Source organism: Ambystoma mexicanum, chromosome 1q (assembly GCF_040938575.1).
Source record: "Ambystoma mexicanum isolate Mex_15411 chromosome 1q, UKY_AmexF1_1, whole genome shotgun sequence".
Classification (NCBI taxonomy): domain Eukaryota; kingdom Metazoa; phylum Chordata; class Amphibia; order Caudata; family Ambystomatidae; genus Ambystoma; species Ambystoma mexicanum.
In genome coordinates, this window is record NC_090922.1 from 1,318,057,866 (window position 1) to 1,318,080,517 (window position 22,652).

The following is a 22,652-nucleotide window of genomic DNA, read 5'->3' on the forward strand; positions in this document are numbered from 1 at the left end:
CTGCTTCCGATTTTGCTTTGTAATGTTCTTCAAAGGTCTCTGCCACTTGGGCTTCTATCAATCTTCTAGTATTGCTTCTGTTGGGCATTATGTCACTCCATCTTCCTTTTCCTCTATTTCCATCTCTAATACTAAGCTTTTGATGGCTTGCGCTCATCCTACAGCTCATCCTATTGACGATCCAATCCCTTCTTCACTTACACCTAAGGTCTATGCTTCCTTGGTGTGATGAATCCGGGGGTCTCTTCACTGGTTCTGATAGGGGAGCCATTTTCGATGAGGCCATAGAATGGAGGACGTTACCCGAGAGTCCCCCTGGGAATGGTGCTCCCCAGAAAGTTCTCAAGGGGAGGGATTCCATTGAGAGCAGTGGTGAACCTGGGAGAACGCAGTATACCCTTAACCCACCCACCTTCCCTCAACGCCCCTTCCATTCCCCAATACCTAAATGCCCCATGTGCTTTGGCAAGCCATCTCAGATAGAAACCACTGGGACGAGGAAGAGGCAACTAGTAAGGAGGATCACCAACTTGAATGCAGGTATACGCTCTAGTCTCTTAGTAACCCGATTGGCCAGCTGTCAATTAAAGACAGCGAGCGAACAGAACAATGGAGTCTACCTTCTCCGCTCTATGTGGTCTGTGAGTGTGGCAGGAGCCACACAGACACACGGGGAAGAGAAGCCGACAGAGGGCCGGAGCGAAGCAGACCCACAGAAGGCACAGGAAGCGGGAAGCAAACCTGAGAGGAGAAAACCTACCCACTGAGAACGAACTGGAGTACCTGTGCTGTATACAAAGCACAGGCAGACTAAAGGGGAAGCCCGTGAGGGACCGGCAAAAGTCCTGCTGCTACCAAAAGACCAGTGAAGCCCTTGGAAGGCCTGCAAACCATTGGAGACAGACATCCAAGGACCTACGGGTATCAGGGTGGCTAGTGTGGTGGTTGGGGAGGACCAGGGAGTGTGTGGGGCAGGAAACAAACTAAAGGAGAGATACTCACTGGAAACAGTGGCGAGGAAAAGGAGGTCTGGGACCCACATTAGAACGACATATTCCAACTGGCAGACATAAGGGATACGCACAGACCTTGGCAGGAGAGTAAACTAAGGCTGTGGGGAGATGTGAAGCTAAAGCAAGAGAACATTGGGAATAAGACAGAGAAAGGGGTCTGGAAGCCACATCAGAACAGTATACTAAGACTTATAGTAAGGGGCAACACAAACTTTGGAGAAACATACAACATTCACAGACCTTGGCAGGAGAGCAAACCAGGGCTGTGGAACAAGGAAAGATTGGATGATAAAGACATTGTGAGCAGACAAGAGAAGGGGGTCTGGGACCCTTATTGGGAAAGCACTTCCCAGGTGGAATGCAAAGTTTGCATATGTGAGTGACACACAGAGGCTTTGGCAGGACAGTAAACAAAGGCTGTGGGTCAAAGTGAAAACTGAGAAAGAGAACACTGTGAAAGAAAACCCTGGGTGCACTACTTGGCAGAAGAAAGAACCAAAGAGGAGTATCACGGCAAAGGTCTGGGACCTGAAACAATTGGGCGGAAGACCAGAGCTAAAACTTGGGGGATTAAACAAGGTCAATTTTCCACATCGTGGTACCTGGGAACCTGTCCTGCTCAGACAGGTTCAAGGACACTCCGACACAATCGACAAGAAAGAATCAGACGTCTCTTCCTCGAAATAACATCTGGGAACAGTGTCTGCTTACGGGTAGCTTAAAACGAAGTTTCCTGGCTGCCCCTTTACTTGTCATCAGGCCTTGGAGATGGGCCTATCAAGTAAAGACAGGGGTCCATATTATCCATTGACAATGCATTGTGGAAGTACCTGGGAGGCTGGCTCTGCCCTAGAAAACAGACTTGGATAACCTTGGAAAGACTCTTGGGAAAGGGAGTCAATCCCTTGAGTCTAGTGGAACTTTTATTTACTTTCTGTACACTTTTGCAACTTTTGTGTTTTGTCTACAGGGTCGGGCTGCAAGTGTCAGTCAAGAGACATTTTTCCCTTTTCACCTTTATCTGTGAGGGATATGGTAGGATTTAGACACAGGACGATGAACTTTAATTTGGACATTCGGACACTGACAGTTTCATTAGTTTGTTTTGTTGAGTCTGGAAAACTTGTCTTAGAAGTAGGGAAAGTTAGGATTTCCTCCAACTCCCCCCCTTTTATTTTGAGAATAAAATATTTGGTTATCAACATGCCACCTTTGTGTCCATTTCTTACTCCTACCACCTCACAATGGTTTCTTACTTAACCCCGCTCTTTAAAATTTCTCTTCTTTATACAACTTTTCCTTCTTCATTTAAAAATGCCTCTATTCTTCCTATGTTGAAAAAGTCTTCTTAAGTCTCCTCTCTTCCTTCCAAATTTAGGCATATATCTCTTCTTCTCATCTCGCAAAGCTCCTTGAGCGTTTGGTTTATACTGCGGTCTCTTCTTTTGTTTCTGATAATTCTTCTTCATTTTCAATCTGGTTTTCGTTCATTTTACTTCACTGAAATTGCTCTTTGTTTTGTTTGTTACTCGTTATGTCTCCGTATTCGAAACAATCCTCTCTTCTAGTTTTACTTGACTTGTCTGCTGCATTCAATATTGTTGATCATGTGCTGCTTCTGTCTTCTCTTTCTTCATTTGGGTTTTCTGGTTCTGGTCTTGCTCGGTTTCATTGGTACCTATCTGAGCACACTTATTCAGTGTCTTGGGCAGGTAATTCTTCAGTGTCAACACCTCTTTTGCATGGGGTTCCCCAATGGTCTGTCTAGTGCCCCTTTCTCTTCTCTTTTTACACTTCTCCTATTGGGTCCACACTTGCATCCTTCGAATGTCTCAATTTATATGCTGATGACACTCAGCTTTTTATTTCATTTTTTTCTTTCACTCCTGCCATCCAAGATACCCTGTCATCTTGCCTCTTAGCAATTACATTGTGGATGGCTGACCACTAGCTTGTCTTAAATTATTCAAAGAATGAATTTCTCTTCTTTCCTGCTACCACAATTCCCTCTCCAGCCGCTTTAATTTCCTTTCCTATTTCTTTGCTACCGATTAATTCGTCTGCTCAGAATTTGGGTCTCTATTTTAATTCTGATCTCTCATTCTCTTATCACATTTCTTTACTTTCATGCTCTTGATGCTTTCATCTTTTTAATATTCTTAAGGCTGGAGCTTTTCTCACGTTTAACGCTGCTAAACCTTTGATCTCTCTTGTTTTTTCTCGCTTACTATATTGTTCTTTTTTGGTCTTCCTGCTTCACGTTTGGCTCCTCCTAAATTGATCTTTAATTCTTTTGTTCATCTTCTCTGCTTGTTTTCTCGAAGAGATTCTATTTCATCATCATTACTATCACTTGGTTGGTTGTCTTTTTATTCTCGACTTAAATTTAACTTTCTCTGTATGGTTTTTAAATCTCTTCTCTGGTTTCCTTCTATGTTCCTTTACGATCATTTCGCTCCCAGTCTCTTTTTATGTTAGTTGGACCACACCCTCCTTGTGCTCAGTCTTGTTTCCGATACTTTTCTCTTCTTGCTCCTCTACATTGGAACGCTCTTCCTCTTTCTCTTCGTTCTGACTACTTATGCACTTTTTTCGTTCTGCTCTTAAAACTCACCTTCTTCGTTGACTTCATGAAATTGTAACTGTTTTTATTGTATTCTGATGATGTGAGGATGTACAGCGCTTTGGTGTATAGTGCCCAATAAAAACGAAATATAAAAAAATACAATTTCAGATGATCTACACCATAATAGTTTGAAGGCAATGGTTTAGCTAGGCTTCGAGAAGGAAAGTTACAGAGAACCAATGCAATTCCACAGTCCCAAAAAGTTTGCAAGAAAGTAAACTAAACAAAACCTGTACAATTGTGATCTTAACACATTTCTGTTTGAAACTGATATTGACTGTTGCTCTTAGAGGAACGTAAATCAATGGTTGCAAGGCTTACTTGGATGAAATCTATAAAGAGACTGGTTGACAGATTGCGAGGGTTACAGTTTAAAAGAGCTTTGAACAACTTTTGGATACACGGTTAGCGTATGCTATTTCCACAGCAGCCTAAAATATAATTCACTATTTCGTTGAGCCTTATTGTTGAATTAACATCCATATTTTAACTTACAAAAAAGACAATTCTTCTACCATCAAACAGAAATGTACTTAATAACATACCGCTTTGATAACACTGGATTTATCGAATGTGCTCGAGAGATCAGTGACCATTTCCTGCGCAACGATTTCAACAGCTTGGTGCTCGAGTTTGTGTTTTCTCACAAACTCCTCACTGCCCAGAATAGCGGCGGCAGAGCCATCCGATGTCGGGCTAGTTGGAAGACAAGGACACATCCAGTTAACGGCTTGGAAATAGAGGTAGTCATGTATTCTAGCTACAGGAAGGTCTCTGTGAAAATCCATGCGTAAGACAAACATTCCAAGCATGAGGTGGTCTACAATCAAAGAATAGATATAATCTTTTAAAGGATTCTATTGGAGTGGCTTTTTAATAACAGGGGAAAAGCCAGGTTAAGTAAGAGCCCCATGAATATGCCATGCAACTCAAAGGGATTTGACCAACCAATATCCCACAGGTGGTAATTGAAAAGAGGTGAACTTTGACGTGTGTGCACAATAACCCGCATCTTAGCAAACATTGCAGTTAACCATCCAACACTACAAGGGATTTGGACTCCAGATATAAAATATTGTTCTCATTTCAATACACAGCAAATACTTAGTGAGGAGGCTTACAGATGGACTCTTCAAATCTCAAAGTCTTTTCTATATAGCTTCAATTTGATTGCATGGAGATCATTAAGAAGTCTGCTAGGCTAGAAAATAATACATTATGATGTTGTGCTTGACTGGTGTTCAGAAAGGACATCTAGTCAGTATAGGGGAACACCACAGTAGTAGCTATTAATATTACCAATAAAGTGGGTGTTTCAGTTCAAGGAATTCTTAATACAATATGTTGTGATCTAGAAATCTAATCAATCAGGGATAAGGATACTTCAAATTGCTAGGCCATGAACCACTTCCTTAAACATTCATAAGTCTGTAAGCCCTATCAATTATTTACTTCTCAACTATTTTTACCTAAGAACCAACAAGAAGCGTCCAGAATAGTAATTCCTGTTCCCTGACCCAGAACGAGTACCTGTGTGATCTTCATTCTTTAGTCTTGGAGTTCTAGGACTTTCCTGCCCTCTGTAATCCAAGTAGCCAGACTTCCTGTGTAGAAGTGCTTGTTTGCTGTGATGTATTTAGCTCTCTAGTCACGATGAAAGGATGAATCACCAAGTAAACTCAAGTGGTCTCAGAAGATCAGCACAAGAGAGCACCAAGAAGTCCACAGTGGTTTCAACTTTTCATCAAAATAGCAAATTCAATCACATTCATCCTTTTTTAAACCAGAATGTATTAATGAGAGCCCAAAATGTTTTTTCCCCAGAAAAAACATCATCACAACGGACCAACTGGAAACTACTTCAGAGCGGACTCCTGCTGCTTTTGCCTCCATGACACCCATCTGTATCTTGTGGAAGTGGGAGGCAGGCCAAAACGGGTGAGGCCATAAGTGAGACTCCAGACAGAGGCCACAGTTTTGGACCAGGGAGTCAACAGACTTTGGGGGGGGGGTGTTGTGTATGCAGACAGACTGGCTGCACTGAAGAGTGGGAGCACAATGAAGGCACCAAAGTCTTTTTAGAAACCAGGAACAGATGTATTACAGGAAGAGGAGTAAACGCATTGCCAGCAGGATAAATTACACACGGGACACAAGTGATTGCCCGCACTGGTCTGCGGGCAAAAGACATGGCATTGATGGCAGGTATACTAGCTAGGCACTCCCACTAGCATGGAACCCAGGGGTCTGGGGGTACCCTTGAATGCAAGGGGGAGACGGGACCCCAAGGGAGAAAAAGAGGGGTTAGAGAGGGAGTTGGAGTGGGGGCCGGTAGAGATGGTGAGGGGGAAAAGTAAGAGAGGCGCAGGCACAGAGAGGCACAGAGGGAGAGAGAGAGACACACAGAGACACATGGAGGCAGGCACAGAGACAGAGGGAAAGACAGGGGGAGGCAGACATGCCAGGAGCCCTACTGGTGGAAATGTAGAACAGGTTGAGGGGGAAAGGAGGGGAAGGATGGTGAGCAAACACCAGGAACATCACCACCAGCAACCAAGAAAAAAAGAGAACCCAGCCCTCTCGCCAAAGGCTTATAAAAGGCTGTTGCTCCACACACTCCAGGGCCAACCCCCACCCACACAAGTGTTTGTTTGGCTTTTGCCAGGACAAGTTTTGTTGCGCTACCCATTACAGGGCCAGCCCACCACTCAGGTTTGTTTGGCTGTTGCCAGGACAAGTAGTGCAGGACAGTTGGAGCCAAGAGAGGAGGTTATTTGTAGGGTCAGGTGTAAGGAAGGCATGGTATCAAATTAAGACAGACAAAAGTGATCACAGTTCAAGGGTGTTTATTGAACTTTATCAGGGGTGTGGAAAACGCCTATCTAAACCTAAATCTAAGATGGGAGCAAGCTAAAACCATCAAATAACAGAAAATGCTGTCCTAGTCGTATACAAAGGGGCCCTGGCTGGACTCAGTCCTGGCCCCTTTGGCATCAGGCTCATATAGAAATGTGAGCAGGAATACTATTTCAGTGCAGGAGCGCTTTTACTATATTTCAGTGCAGGAGTGCTTTTATTTTACAAGAACTTTCCAGGAGCTGAAAGCCTTTATTTCAGAGAACATCCTCATGCACTGACTCATTGGGTGTGGCTCCCTAGGCCTGGTCTTCATGTGCTGAATCATCGGGTGTGGCAAGCAGGCTGAACCTGGTGGGCGTGGCTTCAGAAGCTCATCTATATAAGCTGCCCCATCCTTAAGGCGGTGCTTCGCGTTACTGTGCACTTGCGTGCAACGTGATGCTCACCGCTGCTTGGACCAGTTTACTTACCTTTGAAACCAGGCGTTCTCCTGTTCAACTCCATCCGTTGAGTCAGCGCCATCCATAGTGACTACTCGATGCATTCCATGCACTCCAATCGTTCCATGCACTCCACCCATTCCATGCACTCCAACCGTTCCATGCACTCCAACCGTTCTTGCACAATGTCCATCCCATACCATATATCTGTTCCATGCATTCCATCCGTCGCATGTACTCCCTCAGTTCTATGTACTCCATCTGTTCAATCAGTACCATGCATTCCTTCCAATCCATGCACTTCGTCCGATCCATGCATTCCATCCGCTCCGCACACACGTCATCCGTTCCGCACACACTACATCCGCTCTGCGCACACTTCATCCGCTCCGCACACACTTCATCCGCTCCGCGCACACTTCATCCGCTCCGTGCACACTTCATCCGCTCCGCGCACACTACATCCGCTCTGCGCACACTTCACCCGTTCCGCACACTTCACCCGTTCCGCACACTTCATCTGTTCCGCACACTTCATCTGTTCAGCACACATTTCATCCGCTACACACTCATTTCATCCGCTCCACACTCATTTCATCTGCTCCACACTCATTTCATCCGCTCCACACTCTTCATCCGCCCCACACTCTTCATCCGCCCCACACTCTTCATCCGCCCCACACTCTTCATCCGCTCCACACGCTTCATCCTTTACACACGCTTCATCCTTTCCACACGCTTCATCCTTTCCACACACTTCATCCTTTCCACAATATTGGGAATGACCTGGCTGGAGACCCACAATCCCAGGATTCACTGGCGTAAACGAGTTCTGACCTTTCCCCAAGACTGTGCCGACACCTGTTATACCAAGGGATTCTCATTAAAATGTCTTACCAATTCAGGTTAGTCGAAGAAAGAAACCTGACATGACCCTTGCCTTGTCCCTCACTGGCAAGTCAGCCTTCCAGTTAGGGTCAGGTCAAAGGCCTTAAAACCTCATCCAAGACTCTCTTGGAGTCAGTCCTGGCGCTTTTGGCGTCAGGCTCATAACCATCATGAAGACCAACATTAGAATGGGACTATTTACGTGGGACTATTTAACTTGGGGGGGGTTCAGCCAAAATGGAGGCACACACATAGCTCAGTTACAAGGAAATGAGCTATGCTGTCTAGTCTTTTTGGTGTGGCAGGCCTGGGACTATTTTACCTGGACTACTTTACCTGAGACTATTTAAACCGCACCCAAACAGCAGAACATGCTTTGCGTTATTCTGCTGTGGGCAGCGTAACGCTCACCGTGTCCAGTTGTTTGACGCCAGCTTACCTGAAACCAAGGACCTGCAGAGAGAGAAAGAACACTACACAACTTAGCTGGAACAGTATCCTGTCTTCAATCCATCGCCGACTTCAGTTCCACTCACCTGAAGGTACGAACTCCATCATCCGGCACTGCATGCATCCTGGAATACCATAACCTGGAAAGAGGAGAAAGAAAGACAGCATTAGTAAGCATTTACTCACGTTTCCTCCCGAATGAAGAAAGCCACACAATTCTTACCTGGGTAGTCATCTCCTGCTCAGTATCATTGCTGGAACATTACGGCGCTCGGTGAGGAACATTGCAACCTGCAAGGAGAGAAAAGACACAGGTTAGCAATATAAAAGGCGAAACAGCGCCGCGCATCGCGCATTACTCACCGGACAGCATTGCGCACACCACGCTTTCGCCTACCGGCCCATGCTCATCTTCAAACTGCATGACAACACCAAAATACCTTTCCATACCTAATAGGAAAGAAGCAAGACTTTATTATTCAAACTAAGAGGAACATAAGAACTGCATATAAAGACTATAAAGCAGCAAACCTATGGAGTCGCAGCAGGCCTGGATTCCCACAAGGGGGCTTGCTCCAGTGAAGTAACTTGGTTGCTGCTCGCCCCCCACATCTACACGCCCCTGCCACGAGGAGCAGGACGGAGAATCCACCTTTTACAATATTAAGGTGATGAGCAGGCCCAAAGGGGAGGAAGGCGTTGAGGCAAAGGGATGTGGGAAAACATAAAGACAATCTGGTTTTGAATCCAGCTCTCCTATATTGCAGACCCATCTTTAACCAGAGGCCTTACCAAGGGACTGGGAGAGGGTTCAAGAGTGCAAATCATCCAACTAGGGCTGGGTGGCGTCCCCGGGGATACCAGGTGAACGTAACAAATCCATACTGGGCCTCACCAGTTCACTACCACCTGAATACCTGGATTATCACAATGTCTTTCAAAAAGAGCAAGCAAACACCCTACCTCCGCACAGACTGTATGGCTGCCAAATTGATCTGGTACCTGGAGCTCAAGTTCCCTGCAGCCGAATTTATGCCCTAACAGAACAGGAAAACCAGCATCTAAAAACCTACCCCAATCAGTATCTGGCAAATGGCTTCATTCATCCGTCCAAGTCCCCTGCATCCTCGCCCCTCTTTTTTGTGCTTAAAAAGGAGGGAGACCTGAGAACTTGCATTGACTACAGAGCACTTAACCAGATCATGGTAAAACACTGGTACCTGTTACCGCTTATCCCCGAGCTCTTAGATCAAGTCAAAAACGCTCAGATATATACAAAACTAGACTTACGAGGGGCCTAACATCTAGTAAGAGTCAAAAAAGGAGACGAGTGGAAGACGGCCTTTCGCACGAAATATGGCCTTTATGAATATCAGGTTATGTATGCCCTTTGGACTATGTGATGCCCTGGCGGCGTTCTAATTTTTCATGAATGACGTGCTCCGCGAGCTGTTGGACGCCTGCACTCTTGTCTATATTGATGACATTCTTATCTATTCGAAGATAAAGAGGGTGAGTAGGGCACCACTTGAAAGTTTAGTCTTGTAGTAGTTGCTTAGATTAAGAAAATCATGAATTTTCTATAAAAAATAGTCTTTTATAACGTTCTCGCCTGGAGCTGCCAATCCAAAAAACGGTCCTGTAGCACTAGGACCTAATCGAACAAAAAACTTCCAGGAAACAAAGTGACTCCACTTTGTTAGGAAAGGCGCTTCACAGTTAGCCCCAGTTAGGTTGCTAATGTTTAGTATGCTGTAGATTAAGTATCAAGTTTTCGATATGAAAGTAATTGAATTAAAAAAATTGATTGATTCTTGGCAGGAATTGTTTAATTCACATTCCTGTAATATTTGCCGCCAAAGTTTGTCTTTGTAAATCACACAATGCGTTTGCATCTCAAATTTCCTATAATACTCTGGTGCCAATGCATTTCGGATAAAACCTTCATCAGGGCGGTATTATAGCAAAAAACAAATTATATAGCATGACTTATATTTCATCATTGTTAACAATATATGCATACACATAACACCCATTATTTAGAGGTAATTACAAAAGCACATACCAATCCGCGAGCCACGTCCATTTGAAGAAATCATGAACACAAATAAATAAAACAAAATGGCATCCCAATTAGTTAAATGAAGTAAATGTGCATTTTCTCTCTATCTTTAAACTATATGTGCATGTCCTACCTTGGTCATGCCGAACGCTTGGATCGTGGTGTTGTACGGTAGTACAAGATCTACAAAAAAGTTAAACAATAATACTGAGTCATCCTCAAGAACTTCAGTAAGTGAAGCATGTAAAGCCTAATTGTTGCTGCTGTACTTACCAAGCATCTGCTGTTCACAAACCGTGACCGCAGAGTGTGCCGCTAGCAAAGCGCTTGCGTTAGTTTACTTTTCGTTTTAAAGGTTACCATGGAGACGGTGCGAGGCGTCGTGGTCCAACTGGAGTCTTTATTGAAGATAAAGACTAAGCAAGAGTCGGCTCCCCCACTGGTCTTTGTGTCCAAATACTCACGTCAAAGCAACCGCATTAAGTGCATTATCAAAAAACATTGGAACACATTATTATGTGATCAAAGAGTAGAACACTTGTTTAAGGAAGTACCCACATTCGCCTACCAGCGGAGCCAAAACCTTAAAGATAGACTAGTTCAAACCAAACCAGCACTTAAGAAGAAACTCACAGAAAGAATTGGAACATTTCCTTGTTTGAATTGTAGCAATTGTAGCTATGTGATGAAAGGAGAAACAATAAAACATCCCCATACAGGAGAGACAATCAGATTGAAGTATTTTGCTACATGCGACTCTATTAACATAATTTATGCCATCAAGTGTCCGTGTGGACTGTATTATGTGGGTGAGACATTGCGAGTAGCAAAAATTAGATGGAATGAACATAGATCATGCATAAGGAATCACAATTCGAACTCAGCGGTGTCAAGACATTGGGATGAGAGGAAACACAACCTGGCTCAGATCCGCTTTGTAATTCTAGAAGTGGTTTCTAAAAGAGACACCCACGAGAACCTCCAAAGGAAAATGGACCAAAGAGAAACCTTTTGGATAGACCGTCTGAGTTCTCTCACTCCAAGAGGGCTCAATGAAGAAATAAACTATATGTGTTTCTTGTAAAATCATTTTTGTAGAACTGAACTAACTTTATATTTTATTTACAGAAATATTGACATTTTTCCATATAAACGTGGAGCTTCTGGTCCTAGCCATCCATTTTTATGGCTCCGCTATATAACTGCACTTTACATTTTTTGCCGTAATTTTTTATGATTGGACTATACCTGGGTTGATTTTTTCATAATAGTAGAATGCTCTGAACTAATTGCTTAAATGACATCATAGCGATCAATGCACAATTAGCAGAATACATGTCCATGTGACGGATTACACTGGATCAACTAATTCCACCATATGCTCTACTTCCTATATTTAGTCGCTGGTTCGATGCGGACCCATAGTCTTTAATACATCATTGCGTTCCATGCAAAGAATACACATTTTTATTACCCTTCTTGTACAAGTAACTGCACCTTTAAGGCTTCGAAGACACAAGATTACAATCACGCGCATTGAATCCCAATGCGACGGTCACCATGGAGACATCCCCGCCCCCTGGCTCGTGCCCGAGGGTGGGGCGCGAGGCGTACGTGCTCCAGTTGGACCACGACGCCTCGCACCGTCTCCATGGTAACCTTTAAAACGAAAAGTAAACTAACGCGAGCGCGTTGCAAGCGGCTCACTCTGCGGTCACGGTTTGTGAACAGCAGATGCTTGGTAAGTACAGCAGCAACAATTAGGCTTTACATGCTTCACTTACTGAAGTTCTTGAGGATGACTCAGTATTATTGTTTAACTTTCTTGTAGATCTTGTTGTACTACCGTACAACACCACGATCCAAGCGTTCGGCATGACCAAGGTAGGACATGCACATATAGTTTAAAGATAGAGAGAAAATGCACATTTACTTCAGTTAACTAATTGGGATGCCGTTTTGTTTTATTTATTTGTGTTCATGATCTCTTCAAATGGACGTGGCTCGTGGATTGGTATGTGCTTTTGTAATTACCTCTAAATAATGGCTGTTATGTGTATGCATATATTGTTAACAACGATGAAATATAAGTCATGCTATATAATTAGTTTTTTGCTATAATACCGCCCTGATGAAGGTTTTATCCGAAATACATTGGCACCAGAGTATTATGGGCAATTTGAGATGCAAACTCATTGTGTGATTTACATAGACAAACTTTGGCGGCAAAGATTGCAGGAATGTGAATTAAACAATTCCTGCCAAGAATCAATCAATATTTTGAATTCCATTACTTTCATATCCAAAACTTGATACTTAATCTACAGCATACTAAACATTAGCAACCTAACTGGGGCTAACTGTGAAGCGCCTTTCCTAACAAAGTGGAGTCACTTTGTTTCCTGGAGGTTTTTTGTTCGATTAGGTCTTAGTGCTACAGGACTGTTTTTTGGATTGGCAGCTCCAGGCGAGAACGTTATAAAAGACTATTTTTTATAGAAAATTCATGATTTTCTTAATCTAAGCAACTACTACAAGACTAAACTTTCAAGTGGTGCCCTCCTCACCCTCTTTATCTTCGATTTCCCACTTGGCACAATAGAGGTGGAGCACACAACTCATAAGAGAATTTTGAAATAGGAATAGGATGTCATACACCGACATCGAAGTCCTGACCACTTACAGGGCAGACACATTGGGCTTTTCATCTGAAGAAGCAGATGCAATATTAGGCTTGATAAAAGACAGCGGCTTTGGAAGTAGCAGCAGCAAACGGCAAGATCCCAAACAACAGATTAAACAAGTAGAGTACCTAATTCGAAAGGAAATTAATCGGAAGCTACACGCAATAACCCTAGGGAGATATCATAAAAGTCAACGGATTCCAAGAGGATTACGCATCCAGTTGCGTCCAACATTGTGCAAAGAGAGTAAAACTTTTGTGAAGAAATGGGAAGCTATACTTAACAAGTGTTCTTTAGACCTCATATTACTGACCATACAAGAATTGGCGAAGGACATAACGGATCTCAGTAAAGAAATCCAAGAGATTGAAGAGGCTTTGGTAACAACATTGAATAGAGAGGAAGTTGATTCTATCCTTCAAGATATCAATGAGAAACTGGCAGATTACAAAACAGAATTAGAGTCCAAAAAAATCCGCAAATTTAAAAGGGACACTTACGACTATCTTAAAGATGAAGTCTATAATTGGATGGACAAATATGGCCCTCCACTAAGGAAACCCAAGCCTACAAATTCAAGTGAAACATCAAGCTCAGGAACAGATACAGAAAGGGAACCCCCGAACCGAGAAGAAGCCAGCACGGCAAGTACCTCAGGTTCCTCGAGAACAACAGAAGAGACACCAGCGAGGGACACACCGTCTTCTTTTTTAGACAAAGGAAAAAGAGAACGAGACGGGGAGGAGAAAGACCAAAAGGGAAACCCAACACGAGACTTCAACAAAAGAGAACACAGTAATAAACTTTTCATCTAGAGTATTGACCAGTAAAGAAACAGAAACACGACAGAAAGGCCTAAGCTTTGTTCCTACGTATGACAGCACATTATTTGAGTCTAAGATAGAACTCTATAAACTAATCAGAAAGATGAAGCTGAAGGTGTTTTTTAGCGAACTGGACCATCAAGAAGCTAGGGAAGAAGCAGAACTCAAGGAATTCCGAAGCAAAAGTACCTTCATCCCTCCAATAAGTATACCTTCAATAGAAATCTTCCAAAAACAAGTTACGAGAGACTTTGAAAAACTTAAGTTTAAAGGACAGTCACCTCGCAATATGAAACCTCATGAACTAAAACTGATACGTGACTTATATAGAGATCCAGCAATCACAATAAGGGCTGCAGATAAAGGAGGAGGTCTAGTACTGCTTAACACTAAAGAGTATGAAGAAGAATGTGAGAGACAACTGAGTGATGTCAATTCATATGCCAGATTGACACATGATCCAACACCTGAGATAAAAGAGAACTTGAAGACTTTACTAGATAAAGTGGAGGAATTGGAGTGGATTAATCACCACGCAAAGACATTTTTGATTAATTCACACCCGAAAATACCACACTTTTATACGCTTCCAAAGGTGCATAAAGATCTCATCAAACCCCCTGGAGACCTATAGTAGCAGGGATAAACAGTATACTAGAACCCCTAGGCAAATATGTGGATTACTTTTTACAACCACTCGTCCAAAAAACTAATACATACATCAGGGACTCAACCCATTTTTTACAACTCTTGAACAGAACTCCATTCAATTGCAATAACATCTGCTTTACCATTGATGTTAAAAGTCTCTACACATCGATCCCCCACGATCTAGGGGGTGAGGCGGTGGAATGGATGCTACTCAATGCTGAAGAGATACCAGCTCAGAAAGAATTCATAATGGTACTTCTGGAGTTTATTAGCAATAACTCGTATTTCCGATATAATGACGACTACTATCTCCAAGTGGCTGGGACAGCCATGGGAGCCACTATGGCCCCTTCCTATGCTAACTCATTCATGTACAAATTCGAATTTGAAAACATACTACAGAATGAACACTGGTACCCCAAATTGGGCCTTTGGATTAGGTATATAGATGATACAATTGGAGTATGGAAAGACACGGAAGAAGAACTGCTCAACTTCTTTACATATCTCAACAGCATAGATGCCCGCATCCTATTTACTCAGGAACACTCCCAAACTAACATCCATTTTCTGGATGTAGACATTAAGATTACCAACATAGGCTATCAGACCACCATCTTTCGAAAACCCACAGATCGGAACAATCTATTACAACGCCTCAGCTTCCATCAACCGAGTCTTATAAAAAACCTTCCATATAGCCAGATGCTCAGGGTAAAAAGATTGGTAAGTGACCCAGAAGACTACAAGATAGCCATCCAAGAGATGGGGGAGAAGTTCCTGGACAGGGGATATTCGGAAGAAGAAATAAACACAGCTCAATCACGAGTAGCCACACAAAGCAGAGAAGACTTATTGAAGATAAAGACTAAGCAAGAGTCGGCTCCCCCACTGGTCTTTGTGTCCAAATACTCACGTCAAAGCAACCGCATTAAGTGCATTATCAAAAAACATTGGAACACATTATTATGTGATCAAAGAGTAGAACACTTGTTTAAGGAAGTACCCACATTCGCCTACCAGCGGAGCCAAAACCTTAAAGATAGACTAGTTCAAACCAAACCAGCACTTAAGAAGAAACTCACAGAAATAATTGGAACATTTCCTTGTTTGAATTGTAGCAATTGTAGCTATGTGATGAAAGGAGAAACAGTAAAACATCCCCATACAGGAGAGACAATCAGATTGAAGGATTTTGCTACATGCGACTCTATTAACGTAATTTATGCCATCATGTATCTGTGTGGACTGTATTATGTGGGTCAGACATTGCGAGTAGCAAAAATTAGATGGAATGAACATAGATCATGCATAAGAAATCACAATTCGAACTCAGCGGTGTCAAGACATTGGGATGAGAGGAAACACAACCTGGCTCAGATCCGCTTTGTAATTCTAGAAGTGGTTTCTAAAAGAGACACCCACGAGAACCTCCAAAGGAAAATGGACCAAAGAGAAACCTTTTGGATAGACTGTCTGTGTTCTCTCACTCCAAGAGGGCTCAATGAAGAAATAAACTATATTTGTTTCTTGTAAAATCATTTTTGTAGAACTGAACTAACTTTATATTTTATTTACAGAAATATTGACATTTTTCCATATAAATGTGGAGCTTCTGGTCCTAGCAATCCGTTTTTATGGCTCCGCTATATAACTGCACTTTACATTTTTTGCCGTAATTTTTTATGATTGGACTATACCTGGGTTGATTTGTTCATAATAGTAGAATGCTCTGAACGAATTGCTTAAATGACATCATAGCGATCAATGCACAATTAACAGAATACATGTCCATGTGACGGATTACACTGGATCAACTAATTCCACCATACGCTCTACTTCCTATATTTAGTCGCTGGTTCAATGCGGACCCATAGTCTTTAATACATCATTGCGTTCCATGCAAAGAATACACATTTTTATTACTCTTCCTGTACAAGTAACTGCGCCTTTAAGGCTTCGAAGACACGAGATTACAATCACGCGCATTGAATCCCAATGCAACGGTCACCATGGAGACATCCCCGCCCCCTGGCTCGTGCCCGAGGGTGGGGCGCGAGGCGTACGTGCTCCAGTTGGACCACGACGCCTCGCACCATCTCCATGGTAACCTTTAAAACGAAAAGTAAACTAATGCGAGCGCGTTGCAAGTGGCTCACTCTGCAGTCACGGTTTGTGAACAGCAGATGCTTGGTAAGTACAGCTGCAACAATTAGGCTTTACATGCTTCACTTACTGAAGTTCTTGAGGATGACTCAGTATTATTGTTTAACTTTCTTGTAGATCTTGTTGTACTACCGTACAACACCACGATCCAAGCGTTCGGCATGACCAAGGTAGGACATGCACATATAGTTTAAAGATAGAGAGAAAATGCACATTTACTTTAGTTAACTAATTGGGATGCTGTTTTGTTTTATTTATTTGTGTATATGATCTCTTCAAATGGACGTGGCTCATAGATTGGTATGTGCTTTTGTAATTACCTCTAAATAATGGCTGTTATGTGTATGCATATATTGTTAACAATGATGAAATATAAGTCATGCTATATAATTTGTTTTTTGCTATAATACCCCCCTGATGAAGGTTTTATCCGAAATGCATTGGCACCAGAGTATTATGGGCAATTTGAGATGCAAACTCATTGTGTGATTTACAAAGACAAACTTTGGCGGCAAATATTACAGGAATGTGAATTAAACAATTCCTGCCAAGAATCAATCAATTTTTTGAATTCCATTACTTTCATATCGAAAACTTGATACTTAATCTACAGCATACTAAACATTAGCAACCTAACTGGGGCTAACTGTGAAGCGCCTTTCCTAACAAAGTGGAGTCACTTTGTTTCCTGGAAGTTTTTTATTCTTATCTATTCGACCACCAAGGAGGACCACGTCAACCATGAACATACGTGGTCAAGACTGATGCTTCCAACATAGCAATGGGAGCAGTCCTGTCACAATGAGACCCCCAAACAGTTCAGTTGCATCCCGTGGGATTCTGGTCTCGCAAGTTTTCAGCCCTTGAATTGAATTATGCAATCACTGATAAACAACTGCTAGCAATTAAGGCAGCATTCAAAGACTGGAAACATTATCTTCTTGGAGCTAGACATACAGTCACCGTCATCACGGATCATCGCAATCTACACTATCTGAAGATCGCTAAATCGCAATCATCAAGCCAACTCTGCTGGGCTCTCTTCTTTGCAGAATATGACTTTGTCATCACCTATAGACCCTGAGTACGCAATGGAAAAACGGATGCCCCGTCTCGCATGAGTGAGGGAAAAGAGGCATTCACTACACCTGACCCCATGGCCATCATCCCTGAAGGACGAATCCAAGGCATGATTGCCGCAACCACCACTCTAGACAACTTAAAATCTGACCTGCAACACTTGATGAGCCCACCAGCGCAACAGGAATAGCTAGGTAAGGGAGACCAGTATACGATCGTGGACAACCTACCATACTACCAAGGACGATTGTTCATCCCGGATAAGAAATTACAGAATCAAATCATTGCAAACTATCACGATTCATTAGTAGAAGGGCATCCGGGAATAGCCAAAACCCAAGCTAAAATAAAGAAAAATTACTGGCAGCCAACTTGGCGAAAGGACATTGTCAAGTTCATCGCAACCTGTGGCACCTGTGCACAACACAAGTCCCAAAAACAAAGTCCTGCAGGTCTGCTAGGTCCTTTAGAAGTACCCCCAGCACCTTGGCATACACTATCAATGGATTTTATTACAGACCTACCCTCCTGTAACGGATACAATACCATCTTAGTCGTCGTAGATCTGTTTTCCAAAATGGCCCACTTTATTCCCCTGAAAGGTCTTCCAACTGCTTCTACTCTGGCTATCGTGTTTTTGGAACAGATTGTCCAGCTACACAGGTTCCCATCAATATTGATATCAGACCAAGGAACTCAGTTTGTCTCTGCATTCTGGAAAAGGTGTTGTAAAATTGCCAAAATCAACCTCCGGTTATCTACAAGCCATCACCCCCAAACGGACGGCCAGACCAAATGGACTAACCAGACCCTCGAGCAATACATAAGGTGTATGCTGCAACCAACCGAGGATACCTGGAAGGACATACTTTGGTTAGCAGAATACGCATGTAACAACTTCATTCACACCAGTACGGGACAAAGCCCATTCTACATAGTGTACGGTCGACATTCACAGACATCCGTTTTCAACCCACTCGAATCATTAGAAATGCCTGCTGTAACGATCTTACACAAAACCATCACCCAAGTTTTTAAGGAAGCAGCAGAACACCTTGCCAGAGCCAAAGAGAAACAGAAGCAGTTTGCAGATCGACACCGAAAGGAAGCTCCCAACTACCAAGTCGGAGGCAAGGTTTGGTTAGCATCCCAAAAACATTCCCCTGAAAGGACCACGGACGTTCCGTCCCAGATATTTGGGACCGAACACTATCCAGGCTGTGATCAACCTTGCGGCCATGAAATTGGAATTACCGGCCCACATGCGGATCCACCCGGTATTTCATGTCTCTCTCTCCTAAAACCATTGAGACCAGGTACGCGGATCGATACTCCACCGGATCCCGAAATAGTTGAAGGAGAACCAGAATACGAAGTTAAAAGGATCCTAGACTCTTAGATGGTCCAGTCCAAGTTATACTACCTTATAGACTGGAAAGGTTATGGACCCCAAGATCGGACCTGGGAACCCAGTGAGCATGTCCACACTCCACGATTAATCAGGCAGTTCCACCACAATAACCCCATTAAACCAGGGCCGGGGGGACCACCCATGAGAGGGGCCTTGAGGGGGAGTGCTGTCATGGCCACAGGCCCCAGACCACAAAAACCACACCATCTATTGATGGGGGCAATGGGCCACTTGACTCACTTATGTCCCTTTGGGACCCATAAACACAGGGGCCCTGGCTGGAATCAGTCCTGGCGCCTTTGGCACCAGGATCATCTAGAGATGTGAGCAGGAACACTTTATTTCAGTGCAGGAGTATTTTTACTTTACAAGAACTTTCCAGGAGCTGAAAGCCTTTATTCCAGAGAATATCCTCATGTGCTGACTCATCGTGTGTGGCTCCCCTGGCCTGGTCTTCATGTGCTGACTCATTGGGTGTGGCAGGCAGGCTGAACCGGGTGGGCGTGGCTTCAGAAGTTCAGCTATATAAGCTGTTCCACCTTTAAGGTCGGTGCTTCGTGTTACTGAGCACTCGCGTGCAACGTGACGATCACCGCCGCTTGGACCAGTTTACTTACCTTTGAAACCAGGCGTTCTCCTGCATACCCACCTCCAGGAAATCGGTGCTTCATCGATTCATCTGCAGACTCATCTCCTGACATCCAGTGATGCTGATCCTGATGCTGCAGCACCGCACTCCGCATCCACGAACTCGGACCCTGTGAAGAAGAAGAAAGACAAGCTTTATTCCTCATTCCCTCCGGCTGCCGTCTCGAGCTCTGCAGCTTCTGCTGGGCCGGCAACATCACCTGCAAGGGGAGAAAGCAAAAGAACAAACATCAAAAGTGGAAAAGACAGCAATACAAGAAAACAAACTTTACAATACAACAAAAACAGACGAGGAAAGACAAAGGCAAACAGGAACACTTACCTGGAGTATAGTGGCTTAGTCGCAGCAGGACTGGACTACCATGTGCAAGGGACCAGTGAAGGAACTCGGTCCAGATCACACACGTGCCCCTGCTAGAAGCAGCAGGATGTAGTGCTCGCCAAAACTAATCAATAGGTGCGCTTTCCAGGACAGCGCATCCCACAGGTACCACGGTTTGGGAGAAGGGGCCTGGAAGGGGATCAGGCGCACAAGCTGGCATTATCACGCCCCCTGTTACCCACGCAGCAGCAGTCCAGAGCAGTATCACCTATTACCACCAGTCACCACATAAGCGCAGAGGGCGAAGTCAGACCCGAGCGACCTCACCCCCGGGAGGGCTGCAACCATGCCCCAACGCCTCCGCAGAGACCAGGTGAGCATAACACCTTGTCATCCTCTCTGGTCTCGCCAGCTTTCTCCTCGGTTTAAATTGCCATCCCGAAATAGCTGCTTCCTCGTGCATTTGGCCTTCCTCAGAGAGTGCTTTCGTGCTCAGCCTTTTATCTGTGTGGTGAAGTGTGAAGTCAGGTGTGTTAATTATCAGTAATTGCCTGACTCTGCCTGACCCTTGCCTTGGGCCACGTCAGGTATACGGCTCTGGTGTTAGTCCGTTGTCGCTCACGATTAACTGTCCGTGAGAAAGTGTTTGTGTCGGGGTTGATTTTCTAAGTATCCTACCAGGTAGGATGGGAAAACGGTGTCATAAGGAAGGGGATACCGCATCTCACCGTTTGGTGTCCCACTTCCACTCCCCGAAGACCCCCCATCCAAGTGATCCTGCTACACTGGTCCATCCCCAGGAACTGGATCCAATAGTGATGGCCGTGTCCTGGCCACCTGGGTGACAGATCCCCGGGGACTAGCAGGTGAGACACCTTCACGTTTCTCACATAGAGGAGATGGAATTTTAGAGTGCAGGGCAGTTGGGCCCAAGAGGAGGTAAAATGTTGGGTATGGGACAAGTGGCTTTCCAAAGCCCACCCACCCCCATGATGGACACATGAGGAACTAGTTGTGCAGGGTTCAGGAAGGGCAGGACAAAGGGGAGATGAACATTACAGGTCTCAGGTAGGGTTGAAGGGGGACAGTCCCAGGCTTTAGCTGAACAACAGGTGAACCAGTTCCTGGAGGGAGTGGAGTCCTGGGGAAAGAGCATGCAGGAAAGACAGAGCAAGGCAGGGTCACACACACTCTAAGGACACAATGTCAACGATGGGCAATGTTCCAGAAACAAAGTACACACATCGGGGAACATGCAAGCACTTGATATAAATAAACAGCTAGCACAAACAGTGCAGTGAATATACAGTCAAATGCAGTGCTAGGTGGAAAATACATTTGGGAAACATAAAAGTCACGCAATACATTGGTATAATAAAAACCCACAGTAAACAACAAGTGACATATGGATACTTCCATTTCCACAATCTTCTCCTTATGACTCCATCACAGTTGGCACATGACAAGCGGATCAGAAGTGGCAAAGCCCTCTTTGGCTATTACCAGCAACCAGCTTAAAATTGAGAAAGACTATCTCCAAAACAAGGTTTTAGTGCTTCAGTGGGTACAGCCACAGACAAGTAGGCCCACAAGTCTAACTGATGTACTCCTAGCCCGTTTGGCCCTCCATCACAGGTGTGCTGAAAGACCCATTGAGAGATTAATATTTTCTGAACTTATTTCCCCTTGCCAAAGGCTTTAATGGACCATTCTAGAAAAAAAAGATATGTCCTTATAACAAGGTCCGAATTGGACATCAGACTCTTCCTGCTTCCCTTATTTTAAACCCAATGTTTTTGATAAATCTAACTGTGCTTTATTTACCTCTTAGCTGATTTGCATTTGTCTTAATTTTTTTGGTGTATCCTGAAAAAACTAAGCTCACCCAGTCTTCCTAAACATAGAGCCATGGTGTCCTTATAGAGCTTTTGACTCATCCCTGCTTGTGATTTGCAAGATGTGGAGCGTAGTAGAAGCTATGATCGAGCGCATCAAGATATATGATATGATATGGCATTTACAACGCCCCTATACACAAGTTTAATTTCAGTTCCATTTGTCCTGCCAGTGACAATGTACTAGCTTAGCTTAAAAAGGTGTGACATTAAACTTAAAGTAAAAGATCTAAACTTTTGTGGAACCCATTCTATATCAGCAGAAGCCGACAACCCATATGAGTGGTGGTACAGGGTTTCCAATACAGTGGGTCTGACTGACAAACGATTCCCTCATTGAAAGGCTTCCTGTCTGAGCCTACTTCTTCTCTCTTTCCCTTGCCCCCTTTTCACCAGTAGAGGGGAATGGCTCTTGTAAATCCCACTTTACAGGTGCAAGATACAGGATTGTAAAAGGTGGCTTTTGCAAACCATACTTGTCCTGAACCCTGAGGAGTGATCAGTCCACTCTCTAGTGGAAACGGAGTGTAGAAGACCATTACTGCTTACCAGCAATAGCTAGGCCGATTCTATGAGTCCAGTATAGATAAGGGTGTTGTATATAAATGGGCAGCAGACCTCAGAGTAACTGAC

At 43.8% G+C, this 22,652-nt stretch overlaps 1 protein-coding gene across 1 annotated transcript in view; it reads right to left on the reverse strand.

Annotated features, from left to right (window-relative positions):
* Positions 1–22,652, reverse strand: part of LOC138546981 (sterol carrier protein 2-like) — a 1,126,877-nt gene that overhangs the window by 453,376 nt on the left and 650,849 nt on the right. Inside the window, exon 9 of the mRNA XM_069642178.1 lies at positions 4,185–4,335. Within this exon, the coding sequence (XP_069498279.1) occupies positions 4,185–4,335 (151 nt within the window). The remainder of the gene's footprint in view (positions 1–4,184; positions 4,336–22,652) is intronic.